Raw genomic sequence first — 24,786 nt, forward strand, 5'->3', positions numbered from 1 at the left:
TTGATCTTTTTAAAAACAATTTATTTTTTCCAATGTAAGAATAACAAGTTTAATATTGAAAATCTGAAAAAGGCAGGAAGATAGGAAGAAGAAAAATATCAACCATAGTCCTACCACCTAAAGAACACTCACTGACAGTGTGGCCATGCTCATTCTTTAAGCCTTAATTTAGGTCCCATTTCTGGTGTGGTGCCTTCCTTGAACTTCCTCCCCCAGATCTTCCATGTCATATCTGTACCACTCAGTTGTACATATCATACACTTTTGTGTATAATGTGATGTATGTCTTATGTTTCCAATGAGATTGTTACATCTTCGAAGGCTGCAAACATGAGTTGTACTTGTTAGCTTACCCCAAAACACCTGGTATACCGGACCCAATATCTGCTGATTGATTTAACCTAAATGAATACAAACCATTTCAGAAAAAGATATAAAATAGACCACATATCCAGGTCATGAAAATTAAAGCTTTCAGGTCACCTAGCTTGGTGACTATTGCTTTTCTGTTCCTAGACTCTTGAAAGCCTATTTAAACTGGCCTCTTTCTCCACACCAAAACTGATAAAAAGGAGACTGATTATGAGCCAGAATTTACACAGAGATTCTCTATATAAGGCATAAAGGTGAGAGAGAGACAGAGAGAGAGAGAGAGAGAGAGAGAGATGTGGGGGAGGGAGAGAAAAGAGAGAGATGTGGGGGAGGGAGAGAAAAGAGAACAGACAGAAGATACGAGAAGAGAAGGGTATACAGTCTGGTGCTCAATCCAGTATGTGATTTGCCTCCAGCACCGTGTACAGGATCCCATCCACTTGTTCTGAGTCATACCCGATCTCACGAAGCTCCAAGTGAGGGAGGACAGAAGTAAGGAGATAGCTGACGTGGATACGTAGCCGCGTAAGCTTTGCCAAAGCCCTGTATGAAGGAGTGAGGGGGCAGGAGAAGAGATGATATGAAGTCATTAACCAACAGAATAAAATGAAGCCCCTTCAAAATGGAACCACATTTCTCAACAGTTATGTTTTCATTAGCTAGAAAGAAGAAAGCACAATGCCACCAAGCACAGGGAGACTGGCTGCAGCTTTCTAAGAAGTAATTACTCAATTCTTGGTGGCCTGTGAATTAAGGCTTCCTCCTTTGTCTATGGCCAGTAACTGGGGGTCCTAAGGGATGCTTCCCATTAGCACTCACAAGCTGATAACTAAACCCTAGTAATTAACCTTTCTAGGTCATCTCCCTCTGGGGTCCGGTAGGAGACCTGAGCCTTCTGCAGCATTTCCAGGTGTGTCTCTGTTTCCTTCAGTTTCTCTTTTAACTCTTGCTTTTCCTCTTTGGTTCTTTCCAGCTCAGCTTTCAGAATCTGGAATTCAGCTTGGCGATAACCCATGTGTTTCTTGCTCCAGTACAAGCCTTCCGCCTCCTGGGTACTGTAGATCACCAATTCATGTTGGACTTTCTTGAATTCAGACTGCCAGTGATTCCTCTCTTGTTCCAGCTCCTCCACCTGCAGTCCAAGAAACAGAAATTCAATGACCCCACAAAAGAGCATGCCAAAAACCCTTCCTCATATGGTCATCCTGTGATTCCACTATACATATTCCTCTACTTATGGACCTTTTCAATACCCTAAAATGGGCAGAAAGCCTACTACAGTTACTCTATCTGAAACACACCACAGAATAGTTCAAGGGCGTATTTTGTTTAAAGGCCTCAGAACATTAAATAATCAGGGCACCAACGTCCTGGTCCCTTGGTTACAATGGTCTCTTATTCCTAGTGGTGAGGTATTACCCTAACCTTTTGCTGGAACAAATTCCTTTCAGCCAAAACACGTTCCAATTTTTCTGTGGTTCTCTTCAATTCTTCCAGCTCTCTCTGGTTCTTCATCTTTGGTGTATTATGACCTTCACTCTCCTCATAGCCTCTTCCTTTCTCCCCAATGGCTGCAGCAGAGATTGCAGCAGAGGCCACAGAATAAGGCACTGGGTTCCAGGATTCAACTGCTTTTCGTCTCTCAGCAAGCTCCTCTCTGTTAAAAGGGATCAGCTGAATGGGAGCTCCTGAATCTCTAACACCTTTGGCAACACCAACAACAGCTACAAAAGGTCCCTTGTTGACTTCTTCTTTGTTTATGGTTGTGCTACCTCTGTTAGATTCTTCTGCCACCAATCTTGGCATCTGATCTTCTAATTCTTCAGGAAGCAGGGACCCCTGGCGTTGGTCTTTGGCCCCTGGATACAGAATTGAAACTTCCCTATTCTGACCTGTATTCTTGCTTGCTTCTGGGTATTCTGGGAAAAGGTATGGTGGTGTACTTCTCTCAGAACTCGATTTATCATGGCTGTTCTCCCCTTCTGGGTAGGCAACAGGTGCCTCTACCCTCCTGTAAGGAGCAGGCATGGAATAATCTAGAGAAGGTGTTGTCATGTCATTCTGGAGCCTTCTTCGTTTCTCCACCGGTTCTTCACCTAGGATCCATTTGTACTTACTGCAAGAAGAGGAAATTAAATTGTAAGCTGTCACAGTACAAGTTAAGTATTTTCTGACCCTATGGAGCCCCAACTCAAACTTCCCATATTCAGACTGGCTCTAGATGTTACCCACAGACAAGTTCAGGTTAGGGATACAACTTTACCCACAAGCCTCAACCCTTTCACTAGTGCGATTGGTATTAAGGGAGAGGTGAAGTTGAAAGGTGTGAATGGGCAGCATCTGGATATAATAGGACTAGGTTGACCTTGGTAAGAATTCTAAAAATAAGATTGCGACCAGCCTGACTTAGAAGTATCCTAAAGATGCAAGTCAAGAAGGAAGACAGAGAAAAAACACATACCCCAAATCCCCTAATACAAGAATGGAATAAAAAGGCCATAAAAAGCCTAGAAGAGTATGCAGAGAATAGTGCCAACTCATTAATTTTACAGCGTCACAAATGCCTTCCTGTATCAAAGACTTATGCACATTTTTTTATATTGCAGCAGAACCACACAATTCTTTCACTAGCCCACTGGATTGTGGCTATTGCCCATAGTTCACTTGTAAAAGTTAATTGAACCACAGGGGCCTAGTCAGAAACAAAGAAAGTGAATCAGCCAATTCAAGTCATTTCCCCCTTGTGACAAAGAATTCCCGTGCTCAAGCACAAGCAGACACTCCCTGAGTTCTGCAGGAAAGCCCATGATGATGACCTTAAATCATCTTCCATTTCTGGCTGCTGTACGCACTAGGGGTTGAAGAACTAATGAAACAACTGGCACCAGAGAAATCCATAGGCAATTTTTAATCATGCAGCAGGGTGGGAACCCCATTTTTATCCGTACAACTATTCTGTCCTCCTTCTGGATAACCAAGACATTTCAAGATAAAATCAACTTTCAAATTTTCAATGAGAAAGCATCAGACATATGATTTGCCACCTCATAGTACCTCAAGGCTGCCCATATTTCTCTGTATTTTTTGAGAACACCTGTAAGACAAACCAAACTGTAGCTTCTTATAATGCCTATATGTTCTTCAGAAATACAACTGATCTGCCATCTTAATAGATCTTGTCGTGTTAGCCTTAGGTAAAAGCAAAAGGACTTAGGAGCTATGTAAGAACAACTGTATCCATCTTTGAACACGTATAAGGACTACTACTGATGGCCCATTCAACTGTGGTACTGAAGAAGACAGTAAGACAATCGGTTGGCAGGTACAAAGGAAAAGTATATAATACTAAATAGCAACAACCAAGCCTTGTGAAAAGCAATTACAGTCGTATTATTTGCCTTCTCTTCATTTTCCCACCTCTAAGGGTTCTGTCCTTAACTATCTTCTCTTCTGACCCTGTATTTCTTCTCCTTTGTAATCTTATACAACCTCTTGGCTACAACCTCTGGGCAACAACTCCCATATTCTCCCAAACCCTGACCCCCAGTATTGAATTTCCAACTGCCTGTCACACATTTCTTCCTGGAGGTCCCACTGGTATCTCAAACTCAGTATGTATGAAACCAACCTTTCATTTTCACCTTCAAACCTGCTCCTTTTCCCTATGTTTCCTATTTGTGTTACAACAGCACCAAACTGTCAGTAATATTTATACCGTAGTTTTATACATTATCAATACTCAAGTTCAAGCTCCCGCTACCTTTCCTGGACTACTGCAATGGCTTCCTGCTGTCTCCAGTCTCCCCTTCTCTTACCTCCAGATCACTGTCCCAAGCTAATCTTCCTAAAGCATTGCTTTGATTATGCTACTCCTCTATTCAAAATCTTTATTTATTGCTCCACACAACATAAAAGCTTAAATGTCTTAGCTCACTATTGAAGCTTTTCCATGCCAAAACATAGTAAACATTTACTGAGCACTTACTCTGTACCAGATCATGTAAGAAGTGCTTAACATGTATTGCCTCATCTAATTCTCCCAATAAACATGAGGCAGGTGGGATTATTGTCTCCACTGTTTTAAGGGGATGCTCAGGAAGAAGTTAAGTAACTTTCTCAAGGTGGCTAGTAAGTATCAGAGCTGGGACATAATTTGGCCTCAGCTTTATCTCTCATTACTCCCTTCACAAACATCAGTCAAACTGGATGCCTTGTGACTGGAGTGCCCTTCTTCTACCCAACACTGCATGTGTAAATCCAACTCAAATGCTACTTCTGAATTCCTATAGCACTTCAAGCACTCTCTTATTAAAATGCATCACGGCCGGGCGCAGTGGCTCACGCTTGTAATCCCAGCACTTTGGGAGGCCGAGGTGGGCGGATCACGAGGTCAGGAGATCGAGACCACAGTGAAACCCCGTCTCTACTAAAAATACAAAAAATTAGCCGGGCGTGGTGGCGGGCGCCTGTAGTCCCAGCTACTCGGAGAGGCTGAGGCAGGAGAATGGCGTGAACCCGGGAGGCGGAGCTTGCAGTGAGCCGAGATTGCGCCACTGCACTCCAGCCTGGGCGACAGAGCAAGACTCCGTCTCAAAAAAATAAAATAAAATAAAATGCATCACTTACTACTCTGTGTGTGTGTGTGTGTGTGTGTGTGTCTCCTAGGTACCTTATAAAAGTATAAAAGTATAAGTTCCTACACAGAAGGGAGCTTAATTAACCATGCTAGATGGGGAGGAGGGAACAAAACTTTCACATAAGAGGCAACCAAAAAAAGAACTATTATGTGAATGAGGGAAAATAACTAGATTTTACTTATTGGTTCTATACTTCTCCAGAAAGTCTGGCAAGTCCTTTTAGGAATCAATTGTCATACCAGACTTGTATTCACTTATTGAGTAGAGATTAATTATGGGTTTTATATACTAGAAATTCTCCAACTACACAGTTTCCTCTTATTTTCTTTCTGCCCTTTGTCATATTCCTCCATTGTCTGTCAATTCATGGTGTATTTTTGGTTTTCTCCTTTAAGTATTTTACATTTTCTGACATACACCATGTTTCTGCTCCTTCAAAATGCTTTCTGAGAGGCTTCTGTAATTAACCACTATCAGTTTTGTGTTATTTCACTAAGACAGAGAATGATACATTCAAATTAATATATTTCATTTTTTACTCACTCATGTCATAAATGTTTCCTACTATGTTTAAGGAACTATGATAGGCAAGAATAAGGATCAAAAATCACAGCCCTGTAATAGTGTATATATACTCCTTCCAGATGATGTATTTTTCAACATCTTTACTGGGACAGAAATCTATAAATTCACTTAAGGTATACAATTCAACAATTTTAGTATTCTCACAGAGTTGTATAACCATCACCACAATCTAAGTTGTGAAAATATGCACCACCCCACAAGAAACCTCCTACACATCAGCAGTTACTCCCCATACCAACCACTGGGCCACTGCTCTACTTTCCGTCTCTGTAGATTTGCCTATTCTAGGCATTTAATATAAATGGAATAATAAAACATATGGTCTTTTTTAAACTTGCTTCTTTCACCTAAATGGAATAAAACATATGGTCTGTTTTAACTTGCTTCTTTCATTTAACATAATGTTTTCAAGTTTTATCCATGTTGTAGCACATAATCAGTATTTCATTCCTTTTCATAGCTAAATAATAGTCCATTATATGAATAGGCCACATTTTATATCCATTCATCAGTTGATGGTTATTTAAATTGCATCCACTTTTTGGCTACCATGAATGATGCTGCTATGAACATTAGTATACAAGTTTTTATATAGATATATGTTTTCAGTTTTCTTGGGTATAAATTTAGGGGTGGCATTACTGAGTCATATAGCATTCTGTTTAACATTTTGTGAAACTATTGGAATGTTTTCCAAAGCAGCTGCAACATTTTGCATTTATACCAGCAAGTGATCCTCCCACCTCAGCCTTCCAAGTAGCTGGAACTACAGGTATACACGCCCAGCTAATTTTTGTATTTTCTGTAGAGACAGGGTCTTCCTATGTTGCCCAGGCTGGTCTTGAACTGCTGGGCTCAAATGATCCTCCCATCTCAGCCTCCCAAAGTGCTGGGATTACAGGTATGAGCCACCATGCCCAGTCTCTTTCTTCAATTTTAATATAAGCATCTAAAAATGTAATTTTCCCTCTGAGTATTTCTTTAGCTTCAACCCATAGTTTTCATATATTTTGTTTTAATTTTCATATTTTCAACATATTTTTACATTTCCAATGTGATTTTTTTCTTCTACCCATTTATTTTGGAAATTAAGACATGTGTCATTTAATTTCCATATATTTGTGCATTTTCCAAATTTCCTTTGGTTGTTGATTTCTAATTTAATTATATTGTGATTGGAGAACATCCTTTGTATGATTGTCAATACTTTTAAATTCACTGAGGTTTGTTTTACAACCTAACATACAGTCTGTCTATCCTGGAGAATATTTCACGTGCATTTGAGAAGAATACATACTATGTTGTTGTTAGGTGAAGTTTTCTGTATGTATGTCAGGTCTGGTTGGTTCAGAATGTTCTTCAAGTCTTCTAGTTCCTTGTTGATCTTCTTCCTAGTTGTTGTATCCGTTATTGAAAGTAGGGCATTGAAGTCTCCAACTATTATTGTTGAATTGTCTATTTCTCTCTACAATTCTGTTTTTGCTTTGTGTATTTCTGGGGCTCTGTAGTTAGGTCCATATGTGAGTGTGGTTATTACATCTTCCTGATGGACTTTATCATTATGAAATGTCCCTCTTTATATCCAGTAACATTTTTTATTTAAAAGTCTATCTTGTCTGATATTAGTATAACCATGTTTGCATGTTGAATCTTTTTCTATCCTTTTACTTCCAATCTATCTGTATCTTCGCATCTAAAGTGTGTTTCCTGTAAATAGTATATTTGCATATTTTTTAAAAATATAATCTGAGGCTGGGCGCAGTGGCTCACACCTGTAATCCCAGCACTTTGGGAGGCAGAGGCGGGCGGATCACAAGGTCAGGAGACCGAGACCACAGTGAAATCCCGTCTCTACTAAAAATACAAAAAATTAGCTGGGCGCAGTGGCGGGTGCCTGTAGTCCCAGCTACTTGGGAGGCTGAGGCAGGAGAAAGGCATGAACCCGGGAGGCAGAGCTTGCAGTGAGCCGAGATCATGCCACTGCACTCCAGCCTGGGCGACAGAGCGAGACTCTGTCTCAAAAAAAAAAAAAAAAAAAAAAAAACATATATATACACACACACACATATACAAAATCTGATCTCTGTCTTTTGATTGGATTGCTTAATCCAGTCACATTTTATGTTACTGATAAGGTAGAATTCACATCTGCTATTTAGTTTTTTAATTTTCTACAGGTGTCATGCCTTCTTTGCTCCTTTGTCCCACCTTTATTTTTCCTCTTTTCATATCATGTATTTTCCAGTATAACATTCATGAATTTAATAACACATTGTTATAATTATTAATTTATGCAATGTTACATCTTCCAAGGAAGCCAAGAGAAGCAGAGCAAGTACATATTTACAGAGTTTTATTAACCTTTTTATTTTCCATTTTTTAATTGTCATTTCAGACTGTAGATCTGAGTTACTATCTGGCATCATTTCCTTACTCCAGTGTAATTTTATTCCCATCCACCTCCTTTGTGCTGCTCTTGTCAAATATTTTACATTTGTGTATGTTATAAGCACAATGATAAATCAATATATATATATGCAATTATATAAAAATATATTGCTTTGTTATTAAATTGGTTAAGAATAGAAAGAGGAAGAAATATTCTATTGTTTTGCGCTTTTTAATTAACTACAGTTACTTTTATAAGCACTCTTTGCTTTCTCATGTGAATTCAGATTACTGTCTGATATTGCTTGCTTTCATCCTAAAAAAATCTCTCTAGTATTTCTTGTAAGGCAGGTCTGCTGGCAACAAATTCCTTCAGCTTTTGTTTATCTGGCAATGTATTTAGTTCACCTTTATTTCCTAAAGGTAATTTTATTGTATTTAAGATACTTGTTTGACAGTCTTTCATTCAGTACTTTGAATATGTCATCACGCTGCCTTCTTGTTCCCATTTTTTTTCTCGTGAGAAGTCATCAACTTTAATCTTCTTGGGGTTCTCTTGTACATGATGAATCATTTTCTCTTTGCTTTTGGCTTTCAATATTTGCACTATGATGTGTCTGGCTATGAATCTCTGTATTTATCCTATTTTGAGTTTGCTGAGCTTCCTAGATGTATACATTAATGTTTTTCATCAACTTTTGGGAAGTTTTTAGCCATGATTTCTTGAAATATTTTTTCTACTTCATTTTCTCTCTATTCTTCTATTATGCATATGTTGGTGCATTTCATGGCGTTCCACATTTCTCTGAAGCTCTGTTCATTTTTCTTTTCCACTGTTCTTCAAATTGCATAATCTATAACTGATCTATCTTCAAGTTTTTTTATTCCTTATTCTTCCAACTCTAATGTGCTGTTGAGTTCCTTTAAAATTTTTTTCATATCAGTTATTATACTTTGCACCTTCAGAATTTCCATTTGATTCTTTTTATAAGTTCTGTCCATTATTGATATTCTTTAGACATGGTCTCCTTTAGTTCTTTGAATGTATTTATAACAGCTGCATTGAAGTATTTGTCTGATAAATCCAACATCTGAATCTCTTCAAGAGCAGTTTCTATTGCTGTTCCTTCCCACCCTCTGCTCCCATGTAGAGGTCACACTTCCCTGTTTCTCTTCATGTTTCATAATTTTTGTTGACAACTGGACATTTTAGATAATATAGCAATTCTGGACACTGATCTCCCCTTCCCTATGACACTGATGTTGTTGTTTGCTTGGTTGTTTATTTAGTGACTTGGCTGAACTGACTCTATGCAGTCTATTTCCCCTGTATGATGCAGCCTCTGATGTACTTGTTCAGGTTTTTTTTCTTGATTTTAATCTTTCACCTGGCAACCCGGCTCATACCTGGTTTGGCACAGGCCACTTGTTAGTTAAAGGTTGTGCTTAAGTCCCTTCAGCCGGTTAGATTTTTACTCTTTTCCATTGGGTGTGTGCGAGACTTGGAGGTTACTACCAAAGTTCAAGTGTATGCTTCTGTCCCACATTCAGCCAGGTACTAATAGCTTAGATTTTCCCTCTTCAATCACCCTGGAGGTAGCATAGCATTGAACATGTACACAGTCTCCCAGATTGCCAGGGATGTATGTGATTTCATTTTTAAGCCTAGTTCCCAGGAGGTGCCCCTGGGTCAGAGTAACATTGTTCAGCCAGTGGTTGGTTAGAGGTTGTGCTTAAACCCCTAGTGCCAGTGAGGCTCCTCTTCTTTACTGTTTCATCTGTGTTCAGCTTGAGGATGGCTTTCAAGTCCACCTTAGGTCCTGCTCTGATTGCTTCTGAGTGGGTGTAGCCCTGTGCTTATACACAGCCTTTCTGACACCCAAGACTATGATCTGAAGAGGGCTCCTGACTGTATTTCCCTGATTCTCTCTGTTACCAAACTTATGATTGCTTGCACATTTTGCTTGCTGAAACTTGTCATGGAGTTATCATTGCCCTCATAATTGTTCTCTACCAAGATCTCCATTATTTTTGACAATGCCCCTTAGTCACAGAATTCTTCATGTTCTGCTCCACATAAAGTCAATTCGTTTAGGTAGAGCTGTGGCGTTCTTCATCCTTAAGGCCTGCCTCTCTCTTTAAGCAGAATCTCTGGCACAGTGTGCAAGAACTAGAGACAACAACAGTAACATACTTCTCCCAGAGTAAAATCCCTTCTTTATGAATGGGTGCTGGGGTAATTTTTGGCTTACTTCTTCCAGCATAGGTCATTCTGACCTATGAGCAAGCTCGGGTAGGAACAATAGGGGCATGGTATTACTAACTTGCTGTTCCTTTGTGAGTGCTCCCACTCTATAAGTGAGGGCTTTGTTGGGGAAGAGAAGGCTGGGAGAAGAGAGACCCAGTCTTCGTGGGTCTGCCTGTAATAGAGCTTCTACAAAACAGAACTGGAGAGGAGATGAGAAAACCCAGAGGCCTGCTCCTCCCAGGTAAAACCATAGCTCTAGACAAGGAGCTAGGGGACGAGGGAGCCCCCATCTTCTAGACCACACCCACATGGATTAGAATTCCCTTGAGTAGTTTTCGTAAAACAGAGCTTGGAGTGGGACAGGCTGTGGTTCAAATGCCACTGACTCTTGCTGTTCTTCCTGAGATTTAGAAGATTTCTTGAATATTTCTCCCTTTGCTGTGTGCCCCTAGGACACTATCCAGAAACGCTGATTTTTTAAATATATTTTTTCAAGTTAAACAGTTATTTGTTGATGAGAGAGTCCACTATGCTCCTCATTTCTCCATTCTGGAAGTTGCTTCCCCAGATCATATTTTTAAATGTTAATACTGGCCCCTGAATCAATCTTATTCATTTGCAAAATTGTTCGTCTATTTCTACCCCTTGTTTGTTATTTCAAGTATTCCTTTAGACACATTAGAATGTCTCTACTTCTCTCCCTCCAGTGCAATTCAGAATTTCTTGTTAACCTTTAAAAATATGAACTAATTAGCCTTTGACATATAGCTTACTCAAATCTAAATATCTAAATAAATTACAGCCACTAATTCTTGCCTTCATTCAAATGCTTACAGTTACTTTAGATCTTTTTTTTTTGAGACAGGGTCTTGCTCTGTTGCCCAGACTAGAGCGCAGTTGCGCAATCAGAGCCGGCTCACTGCAGCCTACGCTCAAGCGATCCTCCCACCTCAGCCTCCAGAGTAGCTGGGACCACAGGTGCACGTCACCACACCTGGCTAATTTTTTATTATTTGTAGAGAAGAGGTCTCACTGTGTTGCCCAGGCTAGTCTCGAACTCCTGGGCTCAAGCAACCCTCCTGTCTCGGCCTCCCAAGTGCTGGTATAAGAGGCGTGAGGTACTGCACCTGGCCACTTTAAATCTTATTTTGTATCACTCATAAGAGAACTATACGTATTTGGCTGGGTGCGGTGGCTCACTCCTGTAATCCCAGCACCTTGGGAGGCCGAGGCGGGCGGATCACAAGGTCAGGAGTTTGAGACCAGCCTGACCAACATGGTGAAACCCTGTCTCTACTAAAAATATAAAAATTAGCCAGGCGTGGTGACACACGCCTGTAATCCCAGCTACTCAGAAGGCTGAGGCAGGAGAATCGCTTGAACTCAGGAGGCGGAGGTTGCAGGGAGCCGAGATTGCGCCACTGCACTCCAGCCTGGGCGACAGAGCGAGACTCTGTCTCAAAAAAAAAAAAAAAGAAAGAAAGAAAACTATATGCACTTTATATGTAAGTATTGGGGATACTTACATATCAAACTTTGACTACTCAAACCTCCTTCATCTTTGATCTTGTCACTACCCTAGAACAGGGCCTTTCATAAAGTAGGTACTCAAATACAGTCGTGCATTACTTAATGATGGGCATACGCTCTGAGAAATCCATTGTTAGACAATTTCCTCATTGTGCAAACATCATAGAGCGTCCTTACACAAACCCAGATGGTATAGCCTACTATACACCTAGGCAATAGCCTATTGCTCCTAGGCTATAAACCTGTACAGCATGTGACTGTAGTGAATACTATAGGCAACTGTAACAAAATGGTAAGTATTTGCATATCAAATATATCTAAATATACAAAAGGTACAGTAAAAATACAGTATTGTAAGTTTATGGGATAACTGTTGTGTATGTGCTCTGTTATTGACCAATATGTCATTATGTGGCACGATTATACATGTAGGATGAACAAATAGAAAGGGATTATTTCCTTTAACAGAAATAAGCTGTCTTCCCCAAAAAGGTTATACCTGCTTACATACTGATGGAACCTATTCTTTATTGCAGGTCCTGTCCTCCCCTTGCTAGATTTGTGGGACTCACAAAGCTGTTTCCAGTGACACCTGTGGAGCCCCTGCTAAACTACCCACTAGAACTTAAAAGTTTTCTTGGATACTGTAGGTTTTATTTTATCTAGAGTTAGTAAGCTGAACTACATGACCCAAGGACTCTTATCAGCTTCCTATGCTGATAATAACAGAAGACCTTTGTAACTCTTGATTAAACCTTAATGTTTTATCAGAAATCCTATATATTTTACTAGACTCTTGAGTAACTCCATTTTCCCCCATAAAAAGGTAGTCTCAGCCCAATCAATGTGATTCCCTCGAAAAGTGTAACTTGAAATGACACAATCATCATTTACTGATCTTATGTAACATATATGACATTAGCAACAGCAACTATCACATACCTCTTATGTTTCTCTTTCTCTTGAAATAATTTTATTCTCAATAAATTAAAATTACACATGAATGGCCAATGTACTTTACCTGTCCTCTACAGCCAAAGCCTCACTCTCAATATAGCAACCCATAAAGACTCATACAAAAATTCCAATAGAGACTGATGAAGTATGCCACCCAATGGAAGTTCTATTGTACTGCATTCATAAAATAAGTATATAAATTAGCATTTGTAATCTCCTTGAGGTTACCAAAAATCCACTACAGAGTTATAAAAGAAACACTGGAAAAAAAGGAAAAGTGTTCATAGTAGGGAAAGGATAGTCTTCAAAAGCAAAGACACCTGACACTCCAGCAGCAATGGTGATATATAAGCATCTCCAGGAGACCAGGGTAAAAAGGTAACAATGTGCTTCAAAAACACTTAGCATTTACAGTGCACCTCTCCCAACCTAAAATGGGAGTTGGAAAAGTATGCATGGAAACGGTGTAATTAGGCTCAAGCTCCTGAGACTAAGGCTGGATTCTATTTCTTATCCCATTGCTACAAAATTCAATCTTAGAAATTGCTTCTTATATATGACTCAGATTCAACCATTACTTATTGAGTACCTACTATATTCCAAGGCACTGTTCTATTGTTTTTTTGTTTTTTTTAAGAGATGAGATTTTGCTGTGTTGTCCAGGCTGGTCTCGAACTCAGAAACAAAGAGAAAAACAAACCAACCAACCAGGAGTCACTTTATCCTATTATGTATTCCACTGACTATTCTACAATATGTTAAGAAGATATCCAAACTGAAAATAGTCACTAAAAAGTTCACTTCTCGGCTGGGCATGGTGGCTCACTCCTGTAACCCCGGCACTTTGGAAGGCCAAGGCGGGTGAATCACCTGAAGTCGGGAGTTCGAGACCAGCCTGACCAGCATGGAGAAACCCCATCTCTACTAAAAATACAAAATTAGCCAGGTGTGGTGGTGCATGCCTGTAATCCTAGCTACTCGGGAGGCTGAGGCAGGAGAATCGCTTGAACCCGGGAGGGGGAGGTTGTGGTGAGCCAAGATCGCACCATTGCACTCCAGCCTGGGCAACAAGAGCGAAACATAATAGTCACATTACTGATGAACACAGACATTTCTACTATTAGAGAGCAACCATGTCCCTGCCTTATATGGCTTGGCCCTGCAAGAGTGAGAAGCAGAATAGAGAGGAGAAAGCAAGGAGTCATAATTAGGAGTACTGAGTTCAGTCCCATGGGAGTAAAGGGGCAGTCATATCCTTCAGTGCTTCAAATACTCCTGATGTCTAAGAAAAAGAACAGTTATGCTCCTTCTTGTTATGAAGACACAAAATAACACTGATGAGGTGCTAAAAGGTGAACAAGTCCAATGCTAAACTTATACTAATAATTTATTCTAGGAAACAACAAATGATAAAGCTTACCTAATGGCACAAATATCTAAGTTATTTTTGTATGTGGTCAACATGTGCTAGGCCTATGAGGCCCCAGAGAACTTCAATATCCATACACTGAAGAAAAGGAACAATGCTTATCATTATAACATTACCTTATTTGTGTAGTATTTTACACTTTTCAAATTTTGTCTATTATTTCACTTGCACAATTCCCAGTATAATGTGAATACATGATACATAAAAAGAGTATCAGCAAATGATCACCTCAAAATTATAGACCTGATACAGCAGTTATAATACTGAAAAACTGGAGGTACATGCAACACACAATTCTATCAACTTAAAATTGTGCTTCTACTTCTGAATTCCATGCTAGGCCTTAGAAAAAATAGAAACAAGGTAAAACATACCAATTTACTCTACAGGAAAACAGACCCTAAAGCTTACTATTGACAAGAGATCATGCTTTTTAGTCACCTGGAAAACTGAAAAACACTGGAATCCAGAGGCTTAAGTTGAAGAGATGGTGATCTGCTTTCTTCTCCACCAGAAGGAAGCACACTAGGGCTATGAATTCCCTCATATCCAATTGTCTTGTTATTCAATCCAGCCATTTCTTGAACAGTAAGGATCTTCGGTGGATTACTGAATACCTATAAAAGACAGAAATGATTTGTAAAAGTCTCAAATTCAAACCAAATGCCAAAGGATGAGTCAATCCTTCTGATGCTAGGAAAGAATGCTTGGCCAAATAAAAAGAAACTGTTTCCTACACAAAACAAACAGTGGGCAGTAATGTACACTAGAACACCGAACCCAGGCATACTCAGTTATTAACCTTATCAGCAGGACACCAAACAGACCTCCCCCAACTTACTTACTGGCTCCTAGAATTATCCCACCCCCAATATAAACCCGGGCCCCCTAATCACTGTCTAATTCTCTCTTGTGACCCAGTTTAAGGCTGAGTTTTCACTCCCCTGAGATGTATGATGAGGGTAGGGATGGTGGGAAAATGCCCTGCAGCAAGTGTCTGTGCCAGTTTGGGAGAAATACATGCGACAGACTAACATATATTCATAGTACACACACACACAGACATGCATCTGGATCTTGTGGGAGAGCCAGCTCATGAAGATAGTATGAATGATTAAGGTGAGGGAAAATATAGGGGAGGTAAACTGAATGAGAACAGGGCAGTCCTAGGAAATCTACCAATCTCTACATCAGACAATTAAACCAAGGCATTAGGGTATGAAACCTGATTATTCATATGCCTGGGTCTTGGCAGGATATCAGAAGAAGAATTAGTATTAAATTGCCTCTATCCTCACCAGTCTGACCTACCCTGATTGAGTGGGTGGAAGGTGAATCTAACATGCGACTAGCAGATCTCTCTTGGAAAGAGGGTCAAGAGGGAAATCATGCAGAAAGGCAAGGTTGGGAGGGGAAGATATATGGGTGCTATGGTGGCTGTCAGGAAAGAAGTGTCCCTGAAAGGACGGCCAACCTTATTGCACCCTTCAGCGTCCGGAGCTGGGCAACCATGTCCGAGAGACAGTGCTCCTGAAAATTCAAAACAGCAGAATTTTTATAAAGCCAGCCAGCCTGAAAGCAGGGATTGGGGAGGAGTGCAAACAACCACCCCTTCTTCCGAAGAGGAAGGAGGAAGGGATCACCCCTGAATCCTAGAAGAAAAGAGACAGGAAAAGCAGACACTTAACAGGAGAAGCCTGTATGAGGATGGAACACAACCCTGAATATTCTGTGACATTGAATGTGACATTCATACTGTCCAGAGTCAGTACTGAATCCAAATGTGGAAGATAAACAATTTGACTCTTCTACTTTTGGTGATCTAAACATCAGTGACAGCAGAGCAAAGCAAAACCAAAAGATTCAATGAAAAGAAGACCACCAGAAGAAATGGTTTGTTATTTCTATGCAGCTTTCAAGACTGCTGCTTCCTTCAACTTATATTCTCTGCTGGGGAAAATGTTGTGTGAGAACAATAGGGGTGTGCACTGCCTCTCACCTGGTGGTTCTCATTTTCCATAGGCATCTTCTTCTTCTCCTCAACAGTTTGTTCTCTAGGAGAAGATAAAAGTGCTATTTAGTTCACTCATGAAACTTCTCAGTTTGAAATGGACTGCCAATTGTAGATTTAGGTTATAATGTTCCTTCCAAATTACAAATACTGTGAGCCTCATTGAGTAACTGAGGGTGCCTTTCTGAACTAGGCTATTGAAGTGAGACTTCAAGTGCCCCACTAGAGAGAGAGAGAGAAGGAGAAAGACTAAAGACAATCACTAGTTGAGACGTTCAGGAGATGATCAGAAGGAATAAAGAACTGGGAGAGCAGAGAGGTGAGGAGGGAAATTATTTAAGAACCAAAAAAATTCTCTCTTCTCAAAACTCCCCTGTCCTACAAGGAAGTGTCAGGCTACTCTACCCTATGATAGAGAACACCATCTCATGTATACTCAACTGTTTCTTAGCTTTGCTCAAGCACAGGTCTTCATCAATGAGTTCTTGTTCCTCTGGAACAGAGCATCTCCTGCAGTACAGAGAATAAATCATCCTTTGGAAAAAAACTGGGTCCTTCACTTTTACCTTTTAATTTCCTTACAGCTATGCAGGTTAACAACTCTCTAACATTACAGAGTTCAGATCCCAATCAAATTATAAAACCTTGTTATATGTAAAGCATGAGAAAGAGTATTTTAGGAGTAAAAACTGAAAGGAGTACTGGAAAATACATTCAGTGGTCAAAAGTAATCCTAGAAACAAACAAAATTTAACAATAATTGGCAGCTATATTATACGCAGTTTATAAAGGGGCAAAGTGGCCTGCAAGGTTATTTCTCCTGTACTAAAAGATAAAGTATTCAAAAATAAGACTTCTAAGTACTCAGTTCCATATTCTAATTACACAATCTCATTTACTCTCCATGGAAAGATACTTGGGCATATCTAGAGACTATGAGGAAATGCTTATATTTATAGACCTAATCTTTGTTTATTTAACTTCTTCAATTTTAGACATTTTTCCCCTAAAATGCATACCCATTTTAGCACCTTTCTATCAGTATTTATCCTGCCAGAAGAATTTTAAGGAAGTCACAGCTGAATTGAAGCACACTGACTTATTATTATGAACCTATATGACCACTGAGTCAAATTTTTAAAAACTTTTAAAGTTAATGCCCACAGATATGCCAGACACTATTTAGATGTTGGATGCTGCAAGAAACATAATGGTATATCAGGAAAACAAACACACAAACAGCGCTGAATATACAATAGGTACAGGTACTACTGTATAACACTGATTCCAAATACGAAGCATATAAAGAACATCATCGACTTGACCTGGAATGTAAAGTCCTTTGTCTCGAAGAGTTTACAATCTCTTGAAGAGCCAAAGCTCTTCAAAGATACATATGTGAAAAACATCCAAAAAGTACAAAACAATATGTGAACAAATGTCAAGAATCAAATACCAGAGGAAATCAGAGTAAAATCACTGTAAACTATGGTCAACAGGAAAAGCATCACACAAAACACTTGCTGCCCAGATGAATGTGATTAGGACAGACAAATGGAATGCAGAAAGTCATTGCAAGCAAGAGGAATGACACTATCAAAGTCATGGACATGACAGTAAGCATGGCATGTGTAGGGAATAGTGAAGCCACAGCCCTGGCTCAAGTACAAAGTTTGTGTTAAGATAACCACGAAATGTAAGGCTAGATAGGTAAGCTGGGGTCAGTCAGTACAGGGCCTTGAATGCCAGGCTGAAGGGTATGAACCTGAGATGAAAAATGTTTTAGACTATAGAGATAAATCAGGAGTTACCTTGAGCATAAGATTGAGTCCTGGAACCTTACCTGTACTTTGGATGGGAATTATAATAACAAAACCATCTTGCAGGTAACATGGATGGATCAATCTTGCCAGGAAGCTTTCTCCATTTAAGACACTCATCACACTGAACCCATGTCTGGTCAGGAACCTTCCTGAATGAAGGAAAATGGAAGTGTGACTGTGTATATCTTAGCTCTGTGCTTTGTCTTACATTAGAAAGGTGCAGCCTAAAAAAGAAAGAACCTAATTTCATATATGAAATGTGTTGGGAATGTTATCATCTCGGTTCCCAAATGTATATATTTTTAACTTCATAGATAAAATGATAGAACTATAGCAAATATGGATATGAAAAATAGTAGCAATTATTAACATGGTGAGCTACTTTTATAGAGGTCAATAATATTTATCCTGTAACCAAAAACCACTTGTACCTCAAAAGCTATTGAAACATTTTTTAAATAATATTTATCTTGGTAGCTCTCGTTCCAAGCAAACAATAGGGTAATTTTAACTCTAAAATTTATTAACTTGAAAAAATTCTGTTTATTACTATATTACCAAGAAATAAAACCCATAGAATCATTTTGTTTGCTTCTGTCTAATCATGTAACAGGCTTAAAATCCATTTATGGGAGTCATGGAAGCATTGCCATTAAAACATCTCCCCCATTTCCCTACAGAGATTCCTTATTCCTTTTCATTTCCCTCTCAAGAAAAACCCTTTGCTTATAATACTTCAATCAAAATTTTACTAGGTTGATATTCCCGAAGTTAATCTTAAAAAGTAATATAAATTTGATTAAATTTCATAATTAGAAATGGTGGCTCCAGACAACAATGGGGTTAAATTAAGATAAAACTCTTCCACAGTTCATCTCTTAAAATGCATACCCACTCTGATTCCCCTCAGTTACCTACACTTTAGAGTGAATTTGTTTCTCTGAGAAATAAAGTGGCCCTTATATGACAGAAGTACTCAGTACCTAAGGTGTAAAAGACAGGCTAGAGTGAGAATGAAGGCGGCTGGAGAAGAGACACACAAAGCAAGAAGAGGGGCACCTCAGCCAATTTCACTAACATGTAATTTAGCCTAGGATGAGATTTATGCATGTTATATTTATACTTTTTTATTATTATTATTATTATTATTATTATACTTTAAGTTTTAGGGTACGTGTGCACAATGTGCAGGTTTGTTACATATGTATCCATGTGCCATGTTGGTGTGCTGCACCCATTAACTCGTCATTTACATTAGGTATATCTCCTAATGCTGTCCCTCCCCCCTCCCCCCACCCCACAACACTCTTATACTAGATATTTCAACAGAGTGGTGCAGTTCTTTTATGTCTTAGTTCAATAATTTTCTTAACATCTTAAATTGTGCTTTTTACTTTTCTTGTTGTTGTTGTTGTTTTTTCCTTTTAGACAGGGTCTCACTCTGTCTCCCAGGCTGGAGTGCAGTGGCACAATTTCAGTTCACTACAACCTCTGCCTCCTGGGCTCAAGTAATCCTCCCACCTCAGCCTCCCAGGTAGCTATTGGACTACAGGCATGCGCCACCACATCTGGCTAATGTTTGTACTTTTGGTAGAGACGGGGTTTCACCATGTTGCCCAGGCTGGTCTCGAACTCCTGAGATCAAACAATCCACCTGCCCCGGCCTCCCAAAGTGCTGGGATTACAGGCATGAGCCACCATGCCCGGCTTTAAATTGTGTTTTTTTCTAAATATAAAAGTAATATAAGCTCATTATTAAAAACTAGAAAATAGGGAAATATATACAGAAAATAAAAGGCACTCATAATTCTACCATGAAATACAATGCCCTCTTCTTTTTTAAAACTCTGTTTGAACAAAGAAAGTTTGTACACATTTTTGGATCTACAGCTTCCTATTTCCTAGCTCCAGGCTGTTCCAGCCTTGCAACCTCTAAGCTCTAAGCTCAGGCCTGACCTCTGGTGTCTATATATTTCTAGACAGCCACTGCTTTAGAGCCAGAGTCAGTAAAAAGTAGCTTCAGCAGTAGTGGGAGGGGAGAAGAAAGGTCCTATTAGCTTTGGTTCTACATGCATATGCACAGGAGAGTCTCTTGCAGAGTGCCAGTATTACTCTCTCAGGGATAGGCATGCTTAGAGGCAGCAACCCTCTGTTTTGGGTTCCATGCAGATCATGGTAGATCCTTCAATCCAGGCAGACAGGAGAGGCTTTTAGCCCATGCTTTCAGGAAATTGGTAGCTGAGGAGGCTTTACTACATTCCCCTCATTGCATCCCTCCAGAAGAGAGTAGCAGTTAAGAACTTAGGTTTAGAGGACCTGATTACCTATATTCGAACCTTAGTTCTACCACTTGCTGCTTGTCTAACCTTAGACAAGTTACTTAAGTTCTTGGTGTTATCAGTCTCTACATCTGTAAAGAACTAATAATAATATCTAACAGGTAGGGTTGTTGTGATGATTAAATAAATCACTGCATGTAAAGAACTTAGAACAGTGCCTGACATATAAGTAAGCGTTCAATAATTACCATTATTACAGTTCTGCTTCCAGCACACACACTCTCTAGCAGTATGTGAACATCTGTTTCATTGCATTAATCACTGCTAATTTGAAAGGCAAAAAATGGCATCTCATCTTAGTTTGTACTTCTTTGAAAACTATGGAGGATGGCCATAAGCTGAGATCTTCAGAATAAGAAGAGGGTGATATACATACAGCCATTAGGTTGCATTAGAAATAAAATTTTATATCATACATTTGCCTAATAATTTCCATTAAAATAACAGGTACCTACTCCAAAAAGAACTTCTACCACTCTAATGTTTGTCTTGATGGTGGTGTAACTGACTGTGTATGTGTTGGTACACATTCGATCCTCTGTATTATGCTCCTTACCTGACTTGCCTGTCTTAGAGTCAATAAATTCTACCTTTTCTTTAACATACTTGGTTCTCTATTCCTACTCTCAAGTACTGGTACAGTCCCAGCAATATTCACTAGCAATATAAAAAAAGGGGAAGTTTACTAACATGTCTGAACACCTACTATATGCCAGTCACTGTGCTAAAAATGTATGTCACCTAAGTTAATATATTCAGACAGGTGAAGTAACTTACTTACCCAAGCTCACCCAACTATTAAAAAGCAGATCCAGATTTTCAACCCAGGAATGTTTGATTTAAATAGCCATCATCTTCTACTATATCACACTACCAGTACTAAACTCTTCACATTTATGATCCAGACCGTAAATGTGTTAAAGCAGAATGAAGAGGTTTACAGAATGAAGCAATTAGTACCTGTGAGTTCCTATTTTTAGTCAACTAAACTTCCTGATGTGGAAAGCACCATCTTACTGAGAGATGAGGCCAGCTGGACTTCCTGGGTTGAGTGGGGACTTGGGGAACTTTCCTGTCTTACAAGATGATTGTAAAACGCACCAATCAGCACTCTGTAAAACGCACCAATCAGCAGGATTCCAAAAGTAGCCAATCGCAGAGAGGACTGAAAAAAGGGCACTCTGATAGGACAGAAATGGAACATGGGAGGGAACAGTAAGGGAAAAAAAGCTGTCCACCCCAGCAAGCAGTGGCAACCCACTCAGGTCCCCTTCCAAGCTGTGGAAGCTTTGTCCTTTCGCTGTTCACAATAAACCTTGCTACCGCTCACTCTTTGGGTCGGTGCCATCTTTAAGAGCTGTAACACTCACCACAAAGGTCTGCAGCTTCATTCTTGAAGTCAGTGACACCACGAACCCACCGGCAGGAACCAAATCTGGACACATTACCCTTGTTCCTTCCATTTGATCTATGGATATTACCCCTAATACATTCATATTCTGTATCTATTACTTACAATATTGGCCTGGCTACAGTTGAGGTCTCAAAATTATCTCGAGATGTTTTTTCCTTCCAGTAAGCATTGAGCTTCTGGGCAAGGGCATTTATTGTTAGCCTGAAAGAAAATGCAAGAAGTATGTCAAAGTTTAGCACTTGTTGAACAATTCTTTGATGTTTGAAAAGTTCCAATTTAACAGACACCAATAATTTAGAGTATCTGGCATATTTTTGAACATCTACACTTTAAGAAACCAAGATGGGAATCCATTGCCTTTGCAAGCTACGTGTCAAAATGACAAAGTTGTAACACTGAACAGTCACTTTGGTTGAAAAGGTGAAATGGTCACAAGTGCTAAAAAGTAGAGTTCTACAAATTTTCAGGGCTTGCTGAATCATGGAGTGTGTGGGTAACTTGACATTAGAGACTATGACAGAGGACCAAACTGCAGAGATAGGATACAGCCAAATATTGATAAGTTGATGGGGAGTTATTTGATTGTCAGATGACTACAGGTAGATAATTCAGAACAAGGTAAAAATCAGACAATCAAATACTGTACCCTATCTATTATAAATCAATCAAATATTAACTCTAGTATGTCTACATAGTCCCTCTTCATCCAAATGCTGATCATAGCAGCATTATGGTGCCCATGAACAAGCACTCCAACATTCCACCACATAGCCGTTACTGGAGACTGTATCTGAGTTCCAGCCTTTGCTCTTTCTCTTTTATTTCTCTCCCCAAAGGAACAACAGTAGACTCAGGGTCAACAAAAATGTAATTTGTAAAAATCAAAACCTGAATTTTACTTTTAAAAACTTCCAACTTTCGAATTACTAATTCCTATTTAATTCCATAACCTGAGATTACAACCTAATGTAGAGCTACACACAACTGGAAAACTGTACACTTAGAATTCAGAGTTTTTTTAATATCTTGGCCCCCTGGGTCATTCCCCAAGGTTTTTGCAGAGCTCTTCTCTTGTTAAGAGAAACTCTTCCTTATCTCCACCTTATTCATATTAGATTCTCACTACACAGAAAAGATTAAAATAATCATATATGAGCTCCCCTATAAACTCTTATTCCCCTTCAACCTATTAATGTTCCTACTCTATGTCTATATCCTTCCCTCAACTCACAGATAAAGAACTATTCCTCATTTCCTCTTAAACACCTACTTAAAATCTACTTTAAAAAGAAGTAGATTAGATGGGCATATGGGAAGATGGCAGAATAAGAAGCATGTGGAAGCTGTCTCCTTACATATACAACAACTGCAGTAGCAAAAGCTGCATGATGTAACTATTTTGAAACTCTGGAGTCTACTGGAAAGTTTGCAATTTCCAGGGGAAGGCTTGGATGGTAAATTGTGGTTAATTTTGGTCAGTTTCAGTTCTTAGCTCAGTAATAGCTACCCATTCCCCACTCCCAGCCCTGTGGCAAGCAACCCTCTATGTGTTCCAAGAGCAACTTGTAGGAGCCAGTGTGGGCAAAAAGGACACTGTCCTCCAAATATTGCAATTCTATCCTCTGATCACTGCTTGCTGCTTCTGATCACAGACGTGAAGACAAAAAGGCAAGAGACCATTGTTGTTGAACCTCCCCCATTGTTTCAACCCTCTACTCCTCCAGCTGAAGTGACATCCAGAGGATTCAAAACTGGCATCTTTTTTTCCTCCTCTATTTCTCTATTTTCCCCCTTTTGTGAGCCAGACATAAAGACAAGGACATTCAAAAGCAATTGCACATATGGGGAAAATTAGAAAGCCACTGTGAATGCCCAGAAAAAAATGCAAGCTGAGAAAAGAACTGAAAAGACCTTAAACTTACTTCTCAGGTTAATCCTTGGCACAGAGAAAGCCTACAACATAACAAAAACAACAACAACAACAACAAAAAAACCCCCCAGCAAACCATAGGAAAGGAGAATTTTGTTTCCAGAGTTACCACATTATTAGATTCAAATGTTCAGTTTACAACAAAAAGTCACGAGGCATACAAACAAACAAGACAGGGTGGCCCACTCAAAGGAAAAAAATAGAAACCACCCCTGAAAAAGAACTGATGATACATCAACTCGACAAAGATTTTAAAACGGTCTTAAAGATACTAAAAAAACTATATGAAGATGAGCAGAAAGTCAAGAAAACAATGCATAAGCAAAATAGAAAATCAGCAAAGAGATAATAAACCTAAAAAGAAATCCAAAACAAAGTTTGGAGCTCTAAAAACTGAAATGAAAAATCCACTGCAGGAATTCAAAGGCAGATCTGATCAGACAGAAAAAAGAATCAGTGAACTTGAAGATAAAAAATGGAAATTATCAAGTATTAGGAGCAGAAAGAATAAAGATTGAAGAAAAGTGAACAAAAACTAAGGGACCCATAGGACACCATAAGTGGTCCAACATATGCATTAGCAGAGTCCCAGAAAGAGAAGAGAGAAAGGAACAGAAAGAATATTTGAATAAATAATTGCCAAAAACTTCTCAAATTTGATGAAAGACACGAATATAAACATCCAACCTTAACTCCAAGTAGGATGAACTCAGAGAGACTCAGACCCAGACACACTGTAATCAAACCATGAAAGTCAAAGACAAAGAGAGAATCTTATAAACACCAAGAGAGAAACAACATATTACATTCAAGGAATCCTTGAAGTTTGTAACTCCACTTATTTTCTATATAATTTAAGAGAATACATTTAAAAGAAAAAAATTGGCCAGGTGCAGTGGCTCATGCCTGTAATCCCAGCACTTTGAGAGGCCGAGGCAGGTGGATCACCTGAAGTCAGGAGTTCGAGACTAGCCTGACCAACATGGTGAAATGCTGTCTCTACAAAAAATACAAAAGTAGCTAGGCATGGTGGTGCATGCCTGTAATCCCAGCTATGTGGGAGGCTGAGGCAGGAGAATAGCTTGAACCGGGAAGAGGAGGTTGCAGTGAGCCAAGATGGTGC

At 39.3% G+C, this 24,786-nt stretch overlaps 1 protein-coding gene across 2 annotated transcripts in view; it reads right to left on the reverse strand.

Moving 5' to 3' along the window:
• Positions 1-24,786, reverse strand: part of MORC4 (MORC family CW-type zinc finger 4) — a 59,426-nt gene continuing 34,640 nt past the window's right edge. Inside the window, exons 10-17 of one of the 2 annotated variants that reach the window (XM_030807240.1) lie at positions 21,836-21,934; positions 18,001-18,129; positions 16,599-16,667; positions 16,146-16,200; positions 14,588-14,763; positions 1,798-2,488; positions 1,259-1,504; positions 1-915 (exon numbers count right to left, since the gene is read on the reverse strand). In XM_030807240.1, the coding sequence (XP_030663100.1) occupies positions 835-915; positions 1,259-1,504; positions 1,798-2,488; positions 14,588-14,763; positions 16,146-16,200; positions 16,599-16,667; positions 18,001-18,129; positions 21,836-21,934 (1,546 nt within the window). In that variant the 3' untranslated portion in view covers positions 1-834. Of the gene's footprint in view, positions 916-1,220; positions 1,505-1,797; positions 2,489-14,587; positions 14,764-16,145; positions 16,201-16,598; positions 16,668-18,000; positions 18,130-21,835; positions 21,935-24,786 lie in introns of both variants that reach the window. The other variant, XM_030807239.1, reaches the window with a different exon arrangement.

This window comes from Nomascus leucogenys, chromosome X (genome assembly GCF_006542625.1).
Source record: "Nomascus leucogenys isolate Asia chromosome X, Asia_NLE_v1, whole genome shotgun sequence".
NCBI classification, from domain to species: Eukaryota; Metazoa; Chordata; class Mammalia; order Primates; family Hylobatidae; genus Nomascus; species Nomascus leucogenys.